Source organism: Epargyreus clarus, unplaced genomic scaffold (genome assembly GCF_041222505.1).
Source record: "Epargyreus clarus isolate Ecla_fem2 unplaced genomic scaffold, WU_Ecla_fem_2.2 ptg000022l, whole genome shotgun sequence".
Taxonomy (NCBI): domain Eukaryota; kingdom Metazoa; phylum Arthropoda; class Insecta; order Lepidoptera; family Hesperiidae; genus Epargyreus; species Epargyreus clarus.
In genome coordinates this window covers 960,726-980,016 of record NW_027332229.1, presented here as the reverse complement: position 1 = coordinate 980,016, position 19,291 = coordinate 960,726, and the positions used below count along the sequence as shown (strand labels likewise).

At 34.1% G+C, this 19,291-nt stretch overlaps 1 protein-coding gene across 1 annotated transcript in view; it reads left to right on the top strand.

The window, feature by feature from the left end:
• Positions 1–4,726: 4,726 nt before the first annotated feature.
• Positions 4,727–19,291, top strand: part of LOC140751378 (uncharacterized) — a 95,241-nt gene continuing 80,676 nt past the window's right edge. The window contains exon 1 of the mRNA XM_073085285.1: positions 4,727–5,320. Within this exon, the coding sequence (XP_072941386.1) occupies positions 5,300–5,320 (21 nt within the window). The 5' untranslated portion in view covers positions 4,727–5,299. The remainder of the gene's footprint in view (positions 5,321–19,291) is intronic.

The following is a 19,291-nucleotide window of genomic DNA, read 5'->3' as shown; positions in this document are numbered from 1 at the left end:
ATTCACTTACATGAGAAAGTTTACAAAAATGTACTATGATATTACAATTCATTAGAGAGCGTACAAACAAACAAAAGCGGTAGTAATAAAAACATACATATCGGGTACCCACAGTATTGCACAATTAAAGTTATCTACAATTATATAGTGTAAAAATTGTTAAGTATTCAGGAAATATTAAGATGGGAGTATTTAAATGATAAATGCTTAAACTTCTGACAAAATTTTCATACAAGTTATTAAGTGAAGTTGATTTTTACTGTACCAAAACATTAATATTCAATACAAAACCTATATACTATACGTACATACATATTATTATTTCTATAATTTTCGAACTCTACTATAGTTCTTATAGGATACATTTCGGTTTTAAAAAAAGAGATAGGACAAAAAAGTGTAAATGAGAATAAGTGAATAAACCAACATTTAAATGTAAAATAGAACTATAAGTATAAATATTATTATAGGTTAGATTCCTAATCTCCATTTTTTATTCAAGCTTACGCTTTTTTAAAATATACGTTTTAAAAACAACAATACCTTCATTAATGTACTCTGTATTTACACAAACTATACTTTTGTAAAATTACCAAATTGTAAAATATAGTAAAATGTAATAATAATACCAAATTCCGTTATACAAAAGCATATAGTGTGCGCCCGCAACGTGTCGTATCCATTTGGCTAAAATTGCTGTTAAGGCCGTGTGCACACTGCAATACTGCTCGATTATTTATTTTTAATTTATTAGTCGGTAGATGCTCTAATGTATAATTTTATAATTCATTTATATAATTATTATGTTTTGTTGTTTAAGGTAAAAAATACGACTAGTTACTGATAATCTTATTAATTTACCTACTTTAAATTCACGCGGTCGGTTTATTTTGATAATACAAAAGTAAATATACAATTATTTATTAGTGCTATTAAATAACATCATGTTCCGTATTCAATTAACATAATGGGATTGGATTTTGTTAATGATCTGATTATGTTAGGTAAAATTGTATATTGTAAATGTAGTTGAAATGAAATGAGTATATTATACCGTGTCAAAATCATTATACTTTTTAAAATAAAATGTGTAGCGCAAAATATCAAATGAAAATATGATTGAACTCTTTTTTGACTATCACAATATCTATTACGTAATGTTGTATACTTTGAATGGGTAATTACACTTGGTAATAATAACTATTAATAATTTATTTATCATAAACGTACACCATAATCTATAATGTGTCCCTAATACAATTATACAGAGTAAAACTATCTATATAAATAGATATTACATAATACTCTTACCTACAATTATATTTATTTCTCATTCGTTTTCTATATGTGTGAGCGAGAAAACAAACAAACGCATTTTGAAATACATTATATATTTAAATAAGTATATCGTAACAATACATTGAAAATCGAGTAATTTTTCGATTAAAATTACGTTTTTAATATACGTAACACGACAGATTTTGTATAAATTATGTAAAAGTTAAATTTTAAACTCAATTCAACTATTAATTAAATAACCCTAGACGTTTAAGTTAAAAAAATATTTTTAAAATACAATAAATTATTATAAAATGTAACTTTATAACGAATAACCATAATATTAAATTCAGCGGTTACCTAGATTATTTCGGATATTATAACAGCTACTTTTATTTCAACATCAGTTATAATAACAGTTATTAAAAATCTGTCAACTAATTTCCCGCGCAACGACAAATCAATCCCACAGATTATCGATCAATACCTATCCTAGTTAAATGCTATAAAAACTAAAAATCAATTTTGTGTTTTTTTAACAAAAAATCAAAAGGTTCGTATCATGCAAACCTACCCATCGAAAGTATAGAATTGTATGAAACGATAATAAAACGCTAGGACATTAGAAAATGGACTCTTTTGCTTGCTAATACGGCTTACTTTACTTTGTAGAGCGAGTCCGGATTATTTGAGACCAACACGATGTCTATGTGTGCGTGGAGTCGAGTCACACTACACGTTTTCAACGAAACTGCTTAACATTTTAATGATCTCTTTGTTTTGTAAAGGATTAGTTTTTATACAAGTTTAGTTTTATTGTAAATTTTGTTAATATACAAAGTACAACTGAACGAATGAATTTAAATCTTATAGTAGGTATATAAATAACATGAGACTATTTTCATACACGTCAAACTTCAAAATTGGTTAATAGATTTGAATTAAATTTTATATGTATGTATGGTCCGCGTAATACCGCTAATCCGCTCTGAATAAAATGAATCGCGTCACCATAGCAAATTGTATGACTACTGATCGCAACAACTTCAGAGCGGACTAGCAGTTTGGCGCGAACTATAACAACCTATGCACTCTCATGCAATTTGAAACATAAGATACTCTCATAGTCGATAGATGGCACTGATGTCAAGAATGGAATTAATTTAATTACATGAGAATATTTAGTTAATATAAACGCACTTTGAATTATATTATATAAAGAATTTAATTCGTAACTTGAAAAGCTTCCATTGAAATATGTAAATGAATACAAAATACTTATTAATCAACATTTAAATGTATTTAAAGTTAATTTTATAATTTAGCTGTTTTGTTAAATTTTTAAGGTACTTTAGTACAAAAATGGTGCTCAGTTTAAATAGTTTTAAGGTATTTTATTAACAAATTCTATTTTATTACTAAATCAAACCATACAATGATAGGAAAAGAATTATATCTACATATATCTTTGATTTAAACAAAGTTTAGGTATTTCTCTATCTTATCTTAGTTTGCTTTAGTCAGAATTAGTTTAAGATTGACGTACAGATAATCTAGATAACGTTATGTACTATTTTATCTGTCAAGAACCGTAATCTGTCAAAAATATTTATATTATTTTCGTTATTTGCAATTTTTTGAAGAAAAATTATAAATATTTATAATAGAATTAAGGGCTAGTCTAAGGCGAAACAAAGTGAGCTACTGAAACAATTAATTTTACTAAATATTAGAAAAAAATGTATTCGAATCTTTTATTTTATCAGATAACCAAATAAAAAATGTCTTTGTTATAATTTTAAAGACAACCACGTAAAACTAATCGAATAATTAATTAATTTCAGAAATACATACGATTCGCCAGTTTTTCATAAAATTATATTTACAAGTTTAAAATATGTTTAACTTAAACAATTGCTTGAATACCCAAGGACTCGTTTACATAGATAAATTCATACCGACTTTTCTTTTATTATAAGTTTTCGTTTAAACAGCTGATTTCTTTGTCTCATATTATATTGTATCGGAGGAGGTAAAATAATTATTTTTCTTATTCATACTAATGTATTTATGGACAAAGGTATATATTACCTATTTATTGTACGCTAAAAAATATTATTTTTCATAAATATATATTTGTGTTTAGTCTAATAAGTCCAATATGGAGAATTAAATTCGTTTTATTATTATTAAAACGGTAAATTTGACACGAATTGTAATAATTTTAATCATTTACGCTTAATTAGATAAACTAAATAATATTTTTGAATAATTTACATATTTCTAGTAATGTTAAAGCTAATTTAATGAAAATTAATAATTTAAATTATCATTTCAAACAAATGACGTGTCGTGTGAGTCATCATTGTACAAAACGTAAACTTGTGGCCATTTGCAATTTCCATTAAAATCCAACATGGCGAATTTACGTTATAAAAATCCGGAAATACAATCAATCATGTCTAATTTATGTAAAATAATGTGTAATATATCTCAATAATAATATTTTGGTGTAAAATCGGAAGAATGCGTGCAATCCGCTGTTTATATTAGCTAATACCTGAGTAATTATTTAATTACAATGGAACTTGAAGCTGGTTTTAAAAATGATACCCATTTCCACTGATGTGCTGTGCCAATCATCGTGTGTACGTAGCTATGTATGTGCGCATAGGCGTGCTTGTGGGTGAGTCAGGGGTGCCAATGACTAGTTTAAATTAAGAACTATACTATGCTATGGCCGTGACTTTGTGTTACAATTAAAAATATTTTTGTATGTAGGTTTCTTACGCTTACAAAGCTTTATATATTTTTGATGCTCTTTTTAAATGCGCTCTATGATAAAATGTCACCTGAATACCATTTTGGTGATTATTAAATATTGGCATGTTTTTTGAATCACAATATTTATGATATTTTGTTACGCTGTATTTCTTTTACACTTTTATTTAAAATGTATATGTTGTTTAATAAATAATTTAGTTTTGAATTGTTATCAATCAATGACAAAATATAATATCAATGATAAAAGTTATTGTTATTATTGTTTAAATTATAAATTTGGAATCAAGCTTCTACATAGCTTATTGAACTCGTAATTATTACTTTAAAATAATAATAATGTTAAATAAATGTAATAAATCATAGTTTGTATATGACACAGCAATAAATGTTAATAAACGAATTAAATTTCAACTTTATATCAATAAAACCTTATCACAAACATCACCAAATTTAAACTAAGCATCCATTTGATTTATAATCATCGTTAGTAGCATATAAATCATAAAGAAGTAGCCAAATGCTTCCTATTTCATTACATAATCGATATAATATTCTAATATATTTTTATTAAGTTTTAAGAATTGTAAGCGCAGCCCTACGTACTCAGCGTGTGAGCGGGTAAGGAATACAGCATTCGTAAGCACTAACACACAGATACGGAGCGGCCGTGTAGCGAGATGGCTGCGTTCCTGTCAAAGCGGACGCTTCCCGCGCGCGTGTTTTGACTTATTTTTGTCAAGCGAACGCCATATTGTTTTATTGTATCCGATAATTGGCATTTCACTTCGAATTTCACATGCCGTTTTTAAATTATAAACAGTCAGTGCTACCAACGTGACGCGGTGATAAAATTCGTGTGTTTTTTTTAACGGCATTATGCCGTGTGCATATTGAGTGAAGTGATTGTGGATTTTAGAATAATTAATAATGTATGTTCCTTATTTGCAAACGAATATAATAAAGGCAATTAGTTAATTACACATCTAATTTAATTAAACAAAAATTTAGTCAAAGTAACCGAATGCAAAATAAATAATAATAATAAGTGTAATCTATGAATACGTATTTATTAAAAAAATAAACTATAATCTATAAATAGGGCATGAAAGATAACCGGGTTCGGCCAGCATTTTAAATATAGTGCAATGTCTTCAGAATGTTAATTAAGATGCATTCTAGTTTAATTATAATAATAAATATGTGATAATTGTGTTCATGTTATTGGATTGCATTTCTAATGGAGAAACCGTCGTTTAAGGTGAGTTGTAATTCTAAATTTGAATTTGGAATTAGTTTCTTTGTTTAGCTATTGTTTGAAGTGATTGTCCGTGATAAAGAAAAATCAAAAATAATAATAATGCGCGGTAAATATTGATCGAAGTAAACATAATGAAATGGAAAATTAAATTCTTAATCGGAACTTAGTTAATCTGATGACGTCATCCATTGTAACTCCACGTAACACTCGGAAGGCGCGAATAGTAGTTTTTGTACGATATTTTATTAACGAAATCACAGCCATTAGTTTTTAATTATCTGTGAAGTAACTGCCCCCAACCCTGCGCCATATCGATAGTGTTGTGCCCGTTTGCTTACCGATATCGATTATTCTATTATTTGTTACGTTTTCAAATTTGTATGGATAGTGTTGTGCGTGACTTTAGTTTTATCGATATCGACTTATTACGAACATATTTTTTTCAAATGTGACATTTTTTTTCGTTTGTATTGTTTCGAAATTTGCAAGATTTGAAATTCGAATTAAAAATAAAGGTGTAACACCCACGCGTCGTGTATTTCCTAAATGGTGCCGCGTAAAAACTTAAATTAGATTTTCTATTTATAAAATGGCCACGTTGCTCATTCTATGGGCGTTTAGTATCGCAACAGTATAATTTATTGCTGAAATGTTTGACAACAAGTGATATGTTAGCTATTTGCACGTGTGAGATTGTTTTAGAGTAACATTCGGGTTCGGGGTTCGATTCCCGGTCGAGTAATTTGAAGTTTGTTTTGGTCCGTACCTACTTATGTTCAAAACCGTGCTGGTTTTAAAAGTTAAGGGTTCGATTCCCAGTTAAGTATACAAGTGTGTTAGATAATTATCTTTTTTTGATTTGGATGTCTATCTAGATATAATTGTGTTCACGACACATTCGCAATGTTTTTGTTGTTTGTTATAGTCCGCGCCAAACTGCTAGTCCGCTCTGAAGTTGTTGCGAGCAGTAGTCATACAATTTGCTATGGCGACGCGATTCATTTCTATATTCAGAGCGGACTAGAAGTTTTACGTGGACTATATTATACATGTGCGCGTGGGGGTTCCGGGTTCCATCTCCGGTCAGGTATTAAAACATTTATTATGGGTCTGGGTGTTTCTGTCTTTGTGTTCATAACAAACTAAATACGTCATTTTCATAAAAAATATTTTAGTTTTATTAAAATATAAGAAATAGTTATTTTAATAAAAAAAAAAAATATAAAAAAAACACAATATTACCTATTTTAAATATTACTACAAAAAAGAATAAATAAATAATTAAAAATGATTACATTTGCCAATATAAATGTAATATTACATTTTAATCCATATTTGTATTAATTACATTACATAAAAATATGTGTAATATTTCACAAAATATATGTACATAGTACATAAGTAACTTATCTATTGCATTACATGCGAAATAAATTAGATGGCGCTGTACTGTTACGGAATGGATTTAGTTACGAAAGTTGTTACACTTTTTTATAATATAGGCAGTTCTCCTGATGGTAAGTGGCTACTGCCGCCCATGGACATATTGTTTATAATATAAGAGTAGCAGACGAGCATGCAGTCCACCTGATGGTAACTGGCTACTGCCCATGGACATCTGTAGTCAATCCAAGATGAGATTAAATCCTACCTGAGATCGGTCATAGATGCGTTTCTACCCCTGAGGACTAAGCTGGAACGCCTCAGAAAAGTATCTACCTTTCCGAGGTTTCCCAGCAATTCAGTGTCCGGCACGGGATAGAAGCCAGAACCTAAGTGGTAGACTGAGTCGTTACGAAATTTTGTTACGCTTTCTATAGTTATGGGTGCTATGGACACACAAATACCCAGACCAAAAAAGCCATTTTAATCGTACTACAGTGTCTGGCCCGGGGTCGAACCTGGAACCCTAAGCAGACCGGTGACGCTTCGCCAAGTGGGTCCTATTAATGCTAAAACTACGAGTATTTCTAGAAAAATTCTATTTCCAGAGTCTAAAGATAGACAAAGAAAATATTTCAGTACCTTTGTTGGGGTTCCGTATGCAAAGGACAAAAACGGAAACCTGTTAAAGTCGGCGTAAAACTGCTAGTCCGCTCTGAATATAGAAATGAATCGCGTCGCCATAGCAAATTGTATAACTACACCTGCTCGCAACAACTTCAGAGCGGACTAGCAGTTTGGCGCAGACTATACTAAGCCTCCGCTGTCTGTCCGTCTGTCACAGGGCTCTATCTCTTATTATCTTGAACTGCAATAGATTGTTTCGGGTTTTACTTAGAGTGAAGGTGGTAGAACCCTCTGTGTGTCGACTCCGGCAGCACCACCGCCACACCTAGTTCTGAATCTAATCGTATCTGGGGTTGATTACAGATGTGAAGGCGGCAGTAGCCACTTACCATCAGGTGGTCTGCATGCTCGTCTGCTACTCGTATATTATAAACAAGATATCCATGGGCGGCAGTAGCCACTTACCATCAGGTGGACTGCATGCTCGTCTGCTACTCGTATATTATAAACAAGTAGCCATGGGCGGCAGTAGCCACTTACCATCAGGTGGACTGCATGCTCGTCTGCTACTCGTATATTATAAACAAGTAGCCATGGGCGGCAGTAGCCACTTACCATCAGGTGGACTGCATGCTTATCCGCTTCTAATAAGCAAACAAACAAACAAACATTCGTATTTATATTAAGTTAGGATTCTTGATAGATTTTCCTCACATATTTCCTTGTATCGTTATGCTAACTACCTGACGACCATTTTAATTGTTATCGATCTGACTTATAAATAACTGCGTGATGAGTAAGTTGCCGGGTTCATTCCCAGTTATTGTCCCACTGTTGGGACAATATTATATTAATGGATTATATGGATATTATATTAATGGGGTCTGAAACGAATTAATTTTTTTTTGAGTTCAACATAGATTAGTAAAGATTACTCACTCCTAACAAGAAAATGTACCCAGTTTTGAGAATTGAAATATGTAGTTGCGTAAAAAAGTTTTGCCACGTCTCCGTGCTAAAATGTCCCTAAAATATTTGAAATAATTATTTATTTATTATGTAAATTACGCAGAATTAATTATTTATTCGTAATTTTTTTCTAAAAATGTTTTTATTTGTCAAGAATTCAAAAAAGAACTTACTAATAAGCCGTTTGTGGCTTCATTCAATTTCAAGGCGGCGAAGTATCTTTACTAATCTATGGAGTTCAAATTCGATCTGTCCTTGTGCCACGTACCCTAAAAACAAAAAAATACGGAATCAACGTACGGAATCAATTTTATATTAAAAATTCACATGACCCTCCTAGCAAAATGATTTATCGTCAAGTCTTATCAAAATAGGTCCAGCCATTTAGGAGATTAGTCAGAACAAACAAACAGACAGACAAAAAAATCTTTTGTTATACAGTATAGACTTTCATATCTATTTAGTAAATAAATTATTTTGTCAATTAAAACAGACACTTCTATTTTTTTTTTATATGTATAATAAAATTTAGGTATATACATAGATTAATCGTTATTCTTATCGATTTCTGTGTATCATTGAATGGTAAATCCCTTCGATAATTCTTAAAAATAATCAGTCTCATTAAAGAATGGATTCAAAAATGACGGCAGAAATGGCTATCTCGCTCACACGAAATTTGCATCCTACTTTAATTATGAATGTAGAAGCCTTTAGTTCGACTCCGGCACCACCGCCACACCTGTTTCTGTTATAACAGCAGTGTTAAGCGCTGCTGTGTTCTGGTTTGAAGCGTGTGGTAAGGGAGACATACTTATCCGTTGCATTCCAGCTTAGTCCACGAAGGTAGCAAGGCATCTGGCCTACCTCAGGTTAAACTCTAATCCTATCTAGAGTTGATTACGGATGTCCATGGCCAGTAGCCACTTACCATCAGGTGCACTACATGTTCACCTCCTTCAATATTATAAAAGAAAACAGACTTTATCGTATTTTGATTCTACTCTTTATTGACACGGGTTATACATAACGAGTTTACGCAAACAACATGCCTACAAGTTCGTGAGATAGCGGACTTAAGGCCATGCGTGTTCATATGCTTAAGGCGCAGACTTTGCATATGCGAGCTCGAATAATACGATAAATAGTTATGACCGAAACTTGGTTTTCGGCCGAACCCGAATATGTACTAATGTTCATGTCCTGTACCCCTACCATGACTTTTCAAAACATCCCACAATTTTACCTTACGCTTACTCAATCCATTATTCTGTTCCGTTTGCTTCAGTAGACTGAGTAAACGTAACAATAAATAAGTGCTCAAGTCTTTTTGTCTGCCTCACATGTTCGCAAAAATGAGAGACATAACATAAAGCGCCATCTTGTCAATTTAGACATTTAATGTTACGTTACTTACACTATAGTTCTGATACAAACCGCTAGGGGCGCTGATTGGAATTTGTATGGGCAAATACGTAAACAAATACTAAAAAAGTCATATTTGTCAAAACGTAAAAACTCATGGTAAGGATAGTGTCTTACTTTCGGCTGAAACTGAAAACTAACCTTCATTTATAAACCTGTTGAAATACTTTTTGACCTATTAACATTTACACAATTTCTGGAAATTTAGAGATTGATTGATTCATAAAAAAATATTTATTTATATAAAAAATATAAAAATAATAAAAATAAAAGATTGACATAAAAAATAAAAACAATAGTCTTTTCGGGGTCTTGTGAAATAGACAAGAAACGTCTCTTCGTCTAACGCCCGACACAGCCGACGGTACCCGAAATTTCACGAACATTTCGGCTGGGCCGAAAGGTTCGGCCGAATTATGACCGAAACGGAAACTCTATTGGGCCGAAAACGAAACCATACAAACATAATAATTATTATTTATATGACCATTTGTTAAGTTGCGATAAATATTAAATGCTCTTCAATTTATAAATAATATAATAAACCAATATTACTGTATAATTGTATCATTTGATTGTAAGAATATTAAAATGTTTAGAAAGAGCCTTCGTACCTACTTGATCTCTATGTAAATAAATAAATATCTGAAATATTTATTTCTACCTAATAACAGCAGTGTTAAGCGCTGCTGTGTTCTGGTTTGGGGGTGTGGTAAGGGCGACAGACTTATCCAAAGCCTTCCAGCTTAGTCCGCTACTGAGGACCTTCAATACTATAAAACTTTTACTATACTATAAAAAATCTACCCGTCTTCTGTCCGTTTAACAATTCTTAGTTATATAACATGACTTCGCATGAATCCTAGCATAACTATTCCTACAAGGAAACAGTCATGTTTAGCAATTAACTTTTTCTAGATAAAGGTTGACCTTTGAAATAATTTGCTTAAATTTTAAATTTCTTGTAGGCTTAAAACAACATAAAATGTTTTTTTTTTACTAACTACAACTTTGCTAAAAATCATCACATGATCAAATGCATAGTTTACTCTATAAAGGACATACAGGCAAACATTCATCTTATATATAAAATTCTCGTGTCACAATGTTAGTTACCGTACTCCTCCGAAACGGCTTTACCGATTTTCACCAAATTTTATACATATTCAGTAGGTCTGAGAATCGGCTACTATTTATCATACCCCTAAGTGATAAGGATTGTTCACCCTTAACATTTTTTTATTTATATGGCAACACAACGTTTGCCGGGTCAGCTAGTTTTTATATAGATTCGTTGGAAAGAAGAGTTATTATAAAAACAAAAACATCTGAGAGGGGAAGGAGGGGATACATTTGTTTTGAAGTCATTCATCTCGTCTCGAAGATAAGACGGTCAGGTCAAGAGTTTCGTGTTTATTTTTAAAGTGACGCTATATCATCAACCCATTACTGTCCTACTGCTGGGCACGGGTCTCCTCTCAGAATGAGAAGAATTAGGCCATAGTCCACCACGCTGGACAAGTGCGTATTGGTACACTTCACATACCTTTGAAAACTTAAAGATTTCTCAGGTATGCAAGTGATAATTAATTTCTAATACGCACATAACTTTGTAAATCAGAGGTGCCTGGGATTTGAACCTCGGACCCCTCAATCAAGAGGCCGAGTTTCTTAACCACTAGGCTATCACTGCTGTTTATTGAGTATTTCTTACCTTAATTAAAACTTGTTAATTATAAATATTTTAATTAATTTCATCAATGCGGCAGCCCTAATCGAAACCCTACGTCCCATATTGGTTTAGGGAGGGGCGCAGAGGTCCTCAACCTTTGGCAATTATTACGACTAATATATGAAAGACCTTTTTTTAAGTAAAACCCTTTGTTGTTCGACTCCGGCGGCACCACCGCCACCGATTTCTGCTATAACAGCAGTGTAGCGCTGCTGTGTTCTGGTTTGAAGGGTGTGGTAAAGAGCACATACATTTAAAAGGAGTTTCAGCTTAGTCCTCAGGGGTACAATATAGACAAAGATACAAAAGTATAATTGAATACAGAGGTCCATATCATATATACCTTACAGACTAACATACATACTAATATATACTTATAACTAAATCACGTAATAGTAAATTTAATAATGACTTAATAGCATGGATTTCTGCAAAATGCCCTTTACTTTTAACTATGAATCATATATTTCTTTATTTTTTATTTATTAACACACACTTACATGCATGCCTACGTCACCATTCCTTCATCGCACCACTCACCGAAGGATAAAGTTCCATTCACACCAACTGGACTCGTGGCGGTCCTCCACGGTTCGGTTTGCACGGACGTTCTTGCCACGAACGTGCAAGATGTGGAATGAACTTCCTTCTGAGGTATTCCCGGAGCGCTATGACATGGGGCACTTAAAAAAAGGTGCAAAAAGAGCTCTCCGTCAAAGCCGGCGATGCTTTGGCGACTCCTCTGTTGTTGCAAATGTTCATAGGTGAAGTTGACTACTTCCCATCAGGAAGGTTCAAATATTATATATATTAAATATTATATATATATATATATATATATATATATATATGTATATATATTTAATGATTGTAGAACGTAAAATGTAAATCCATTCTTTTTGCTATTAATTTAATATTAAATTCATAAATAAATAAAGTTGTGGATTAAAATAAATAAAAAAATAGAAATAACATCAACGTAAAGTAGTTATTACGTAACTACCACAGTCAGTTATTCAATATTAATACGATCGACATATGAAATAGTAATGATACCGAGGCATGGAAATTCTGTATCGATTTAATTAAAACCCGTAATTACTCGTATAACGTAAACGTAACGTAACGTTGTGTCACGTAAATGTTAGTTCTGTATATCTTGGCCCTGTAGTCCCGGGACTGGGTGGTACGGACAAAGGTGGTAGAACCTGCCGCCCATGGACATCTGTAATCAACCCCAGATAGGATTAGATATTCCTACCTGCGGTCGGCCACAGATGTGCCACTACCCCTGAGGACTAAGCTGGAATGCCTCGGAAAAGTATGTCTCCCTTACCACACCCTTCAAACCAGAACACAGCAGCGCTTAACATTGCTGTTATAACAGAAATAGGTGTGGCGATGGTGCCGCCGGAGTCGAACCACAAAGGGTTCTACCACCTTCAAAATAAATAAATAAAATAAAATCAATTAACCAATCCACACCACTCGTACGTCTTGGCAATGACACGCAATATGTTATTTGGGTGTTTAAAAAACGCAATACTTTGTTATGGCGGCAAAAATAGCATTTACAATCCTGCGCTGAGCATCTTGCATCTTTACGTACGAAATGTGTTTATAATAGATACTAGTTTTTGCCCGCGGCTTCGCCCGCGTTTAAAAGAAAATAATAGGACATACTAACAGACATAAAACTGAAAATTCGTACCTTCATTGGAATGACAGTGGCGGCATCTGGCGAAAATTGGTCGCACCACAGAAACCTTCGTGGGCTCATGGACAACAACTTTGCTAAAGATCATCACTTGATCAAATTCATAGTTTACTATTCAATCCTTAATATCGATTAAAACAATCGACTTCTTGGTCCAAAAGATCGATTCTCCGATTAATCGATCTTAGATTGCCATCCCTAGTTCCCGTGGGATTTCCGGGATAAAAACTATCCTATGTCCTTTCTCGGGTCTCAGACTATCTTTGTACATACATACAGACAGACAGACAGACAGACAGACAGAGTTACTTTCGGATTTATAATATTAGTAAGGATTTGTTATATAAGGAAACGAGCGTGCAGTCCGCCTGATGGTATAGTCCGCGTCAAACTGCTAGTCCGCTCTGAAGTTGTTGCGAGCAGGGGGGCTAGCCATGTTACAAACTTTGCATTCTATTCGTTTTCTATTCTATTCGTTAGCAAGTTTCATTCTACATATACGATAAGTCTATGGTTAACGATCACATTTAATATCAATGTGCCGTCAAATACAATATCGTCTGGTTTCTACACCAGCCAAAATACCTACATGGTAATGATTAATTATTTAATAGTAATATTAAAATATAACATCATAATATACATAAAAAATATACCATATTTTATAGTACATGTATTTTGTTAATTAAAACTATTTGCAAAAACTAAACTTAATAATGTCTATGAACGGTAACTATGGTGATTGGTGATTGTTTACAAAGAGCATACAAATTATTGTTGATAGCGATATTACTAATGACAGTAACAGCGATTGCATGTAATTTGTGATGTGACCAAAAGAAAATATCTGGACGTCCAACTTCGTAAAATTTACTGGCTCATGGCACGAATGTCTCTCAGCAACAAACTTGACTACTACAAAGTCATACTAAAACCGATATGGTCATATGGATCTAAGCTTTGGAGAACCGCATCCAACTCAAACTTGGACATCACACCACGCTTCCAATCGAAAATGCTTCGCATAATAGCTGATGCCGCAGAGACAACAGGGAAAGAGGAAGTGACAAATAAACTAAAATCATATACTCGTCATATAAGGACACCCCAATGGGCTTGCTAGTGAGCTTATGAAATCCACCCGCACTTTTAAGCTCATCAAAAGGAGAGCTACTCAGGATCTTCTCCCATCGTAGGAGCGGCTTCCGAGGAGGCAATAATTATAAATGGGTATGTCACTGGGTGTATACCATACATGCCATCTCAACAAATAAACCTCATAACTACCAGCTTTATGCCTAGACAGGGAGATTGCAGAGAAACCGGAGATAATAATGAAAAAAAGGATACGGATATTAATATTATATTTTTCTTTTAAGATTTAAATAAATTGTTTAGTTACAAGTAAATTTATTATGAGAAGGATTAATAATGATTCAATAAAACAGTTAAACTGAGACAATATTTTTATTTAAGCACTGGAATAACTCTAAGTTCTATCCTATCTACTTATCTATTGTATTATATGTTCATATTAATTTAAAATAGAAAAACGTCTGTGCAATTCATTTCTATAATATTTTAGGATACACTAGTTATAGAGAGCCATATTCAAATTTCAACAAATTTAAAGTAGGTATACATTTTCAAATGATCAAAAGTAATTAAAGTCTATAATGCAGTGATAGCGCGTAGTGAAGTGACAAACAGCTGATACAGAATTCGCCATTTTATTAGCGTTTACGTTTTCTACAGGGTCGGCGCGATCGCTCACTATGACATTTATCTTAGAATACGCTTCGCTAACAAATTTGACAAAAAAATCAAAAGGTTGTCAATAGGTTGTCAAAGGTTGTCATTTGTATGGAAAAAAGCAATGACATGGGCATTGTAGAATCGCTAGCGTTCTATTCTATCGTGTAACTTGGCTACGACTTTTCTACTTCGCTATTTTGATCACGTGATCATTGATAATTTCATACATTTTAGCGTTTCTACAGCGTTTCTACAGCGCAAGCGACTGTAGAATGTCAACTTGGCTAGCCCCCCAGGTGTTGTACAATGTGCTATGGCGACGCTATTCATTTTTATATTCAGAGCATACTAGCAGTTTTACGCGGACTATAAGTGGCTACTGCCGCACATGGACTTCTGTAACCAACCCCAGATAGAATTAGATTCCCACCTGCTGGCAATAACCGCGCTGCTACCCCTGAGGACTAAGCTGGAACGCCTCGGAAAAGTCTGTCTCCCTTACCACACCCTTCAAACCAGAACACAGCAGCGCTACACTGCTGTTATAACAGAAATAGGTGTGGCGGTGGTACCGAAGTCGAACCACAGAGAATCCTACCACCTTTAATCGCTTAATTTGTAAAGATATACCTAATAACTACTTTAAGTACACAATATCTTCTAAAAATACAGAAATATAATTAAAAAATGCAACATTAATTATTCCCTCACATTATTTCTGTTTTGCACCACACGCCAAATCCCATTGCTAGTGCAATCTCAACTAAATTGAACTCTATTACTGGCACATAAGGAGGAAACTCCCTTGGAGGATAGCCTGACCACAAAGTCGAACTGTCGAACCACAAAGGGTTCTGCATCGTATTTTTATACCAATTTTTATATCTATATGTTTTCTATTATAAATATAGTTATGTTATTCTTAACCTTTGTCAAATAGTACCGATATCGGGGTCATTGACCCCTTGTTATTACACTTTGAGCACCCTTGACCGGCTAGGACTAAAGTTTTACGATCACATATTGTAACTTAAGTATGTAACTGCACTGTACGCTTGGTTATCTCAAAATCTTTAGGGTTCCGTACTCAAATGTAAAAACGGAACCCTATTACTAAGCCTCCGCTGTCTGTCCATCTGTCACAGGGCTCTATCTCCTGAACCGTAATAAATAGACACTTGATTTTTTTTTACAAACGATGCATATTGGTGGTCGCTATAACAAAAAATATTAAAAATTAATAAAATAAATATAGTTCAAAAAACTAAAAAACACGCTTTTATGATAAAATCAACTAAAAAGTAGAAAATAATTTTCATTCATCAAAGCGTGTTTTTTAGTTTTTTGAAATATATTTATTATAGATTACTAGCTGACCCGGCAAACGTTGTGTTGCCATATAAATAAAAAATGTTAAAGGTGAACAACCCTTGTCACTTAAGGGTATGAAAAATAGATTGTGGCCGATTCTCAGACCTACTGAATATGCATATAAAATTTGGTGAAAATCGGTTTAGCTGTTTCGGAGGAGTACGGTAACTAACACTGTGACACGAGTATTTTATATATAAGATGTATAACGGTGGCCGCTATAACAACAAATATTAGAAATAAAAATATCTTCAAAATAATCAGGGGTCGTCATACAAAAACCCCTATTTTTTGGCGGCGGCACCACCGCCATACCTATTTCAACCTAATAACAGCAGTGTTAAGTGCTGCTCTGTTCTGGTTTGAAGTGTGGTAAGGGAGACATACTTTTCCGAGGCGTTCCAGCTTAGTCCTCACGGGTAGCGGCGAATTTGTCGCCGACCTCAGGTAGGAATATCCAATCCTATCTGTGGTTGATCACAGATGTTCTCCTCCAAAGCCAGCGATGCATTGGATACTCCTCTGGTGTTGCAAATGTCCATAGGCGACGGTGACTGCTTTCCTGCAAAATATATTTTAAAAAAATGTCCATGGGCGTCAGTAGCCACTTACCATCAGGTGGTTAGCATGCTCGTCTGCTACTTTTTATTTTTATAATGTAAGAGTAGCAGACGAGCATGCAGTCCACCTGATGGTAAGTGGCTACTGCCGCCCATGGACATCTGTAATCAACCCCAGATAGGATTAGATATTCCTACCTGAGGTCGGCCACAGATGCGCCGCTACCCCTGAGGACTAAGCTGGAACGCCTCGGAAAAGTCTGTCTCCCTTACCACACCCTTCAAACCGGAACACAGCATCTCCTAACACTGCTGTTATTAGGTAGAAATAGGTGTGGCGGTGGTACCGCCGGAGTCGAACCACAAAGGGTTCTACCACCTTCAACTTATAAAAAGTCCCGTGCCCAGCAGTGGGACGTGTCCACGGTATAACTAGGTCGATTTGCTATAAGCTGTCTATTGCTGGCGGGTGACGCAGCGCCAGGCTATTCCGGACGATGTACGCTTGTGCGGACAAGTGGAGAAGTGTAGTTTGAAAAAAATAAAAATGATTAAATTTACATGCTATTGAATTTCGTAAATAATGTAAAAATTGATGATTTTTTACACTAATCGGTAGGGTAAAGTTTTCTAGTGTAAAAATAAATAAAGGTTTTTACGCGTTTGCGGTGGGCACGTTTGTGTGTATTGTCCGCGTCAAACTGCTAGTCCGCTCTGAATATAGAAATGATTCGCGTCGCCATAGCAAATTGTATGACTACACCTGCTCGCAACAACTTCAGAGCGGAAGTAGATAGAAGAAAGTATTAAGCAAGTCATATTTTTCATTTTGGAATTAATCCAACGCATTTACAGTAGAAGCACACATATTGAAAACTATTACGTGGAATTAGGGGTGGAGGGAGGGGGATGAGAAAAATTCACATCTCTACCAGGGGTAAGGGTCTAAATATCAGTAAAACGTCTCAAGTAATTAATGGATGCCCCTTAAGCCTTCTTTTTTTTATTCAAAAGGGGGAAACCTTCAAAAGGTACCAGATGCCGTGGGAGCGACGCCGGGTTATGTGGGACTCTTACCGCACTAAAACCCCGGTGGCCGTCCTCAGCGCTGCGTAGAGGACTACGGGATCTCCAAAGGATCCTTAAGCCTATATTATAAAAATAATAAAAATAACAAATCACTTCTGTACTCAACTGTACGTAATAAGTAATCCTATACTATCTGTCAAAGACAATCTGCGATCGTGGATTCTATCTACATTACATATAACTATAGTTTGAATAAAGTTACAATGTATGTAATTAATATTTATTGTAAATACATTATTATGTCATGTGCTATGTGTGGGTGTTAAATGTTTATTCTCAGAGCTTTACAAGTGTGTATTTTGTAGTATTTGCCTACCATCAACCCACTACTGTCCCACTGCTGGGCACGGGTCTCCTCTCATATGAGAAGGATTAGGCCATAGTACACCGCGCTGGACAAGTGCGTATTGGTAGACTTCACATACCTTTGAGTTCTTTTTTTAAATCTCTCAGGTATGCAGGTTTCCTCACGATGTTTTCCTTCACCGTTTTGCAAGTGATAATTAATTTCTAATACGCACGTAACTTTAAAAAAACTATAGGTGCCTGGGATTTGAACCTCGGACCCCTCGATCGAGAGGCCGAGTTTCTTAACCACTAAGCTATCACTGTCTTATACATTTACAATAAATATTAATTACAATGTATGTATTATTATGTTATCCGCTATATTTTATGCTTGTGGTGTGGGTGTTAAAGAAAATTTATACTCAGAGGTTTGCAAGTGTGTGTGTATTATGTATTTATTGTTATAGTCCGCTCTGAAGTTGTTGCGAGCAGGTGTAGTCATACAATTTGCTATAGCGACGCGATTCATTTCTATATTCAGAGCGGACTAGCAGTTTTACTATACATAGATAAATATAAAATACCTTTGAGATTTATTTTTACAAATCTCTCAGGTTTCCTCACGATGTTTTCCTTCACCGTTTAAGCAAGTATAATTAATTTCTAATACGCACATAACTTTTTTTTTAAATCAGTGGTACCTGGGATTTGAACCTCGGACCCTTCGATCAAGAGACCGAGTTTCTTAACCACTAGGCTATATCTGTTTTTTTTTTTATCGACTACCTACTTACTACTGGGATTTGACCCTCGGACCCTTCGATCAAGAGGCCGAGTTTCTTAACCACTAGGCCATATCTGTTTTTTTTATCGAATACCTACTTACTATTACCACCTGCTTCAATTAATTAAATTACAATGTGTATACTACCTTCTACCTAATCCTTGAGTGCAACGTGTCGTATCCATAGATTAGTAAAGATACTTCGCCGCCTTGAAATTGAAAGAAGCCACAAACGGCTTATTAGTAAGTTCTTTTTTTGAATTCTTGACAA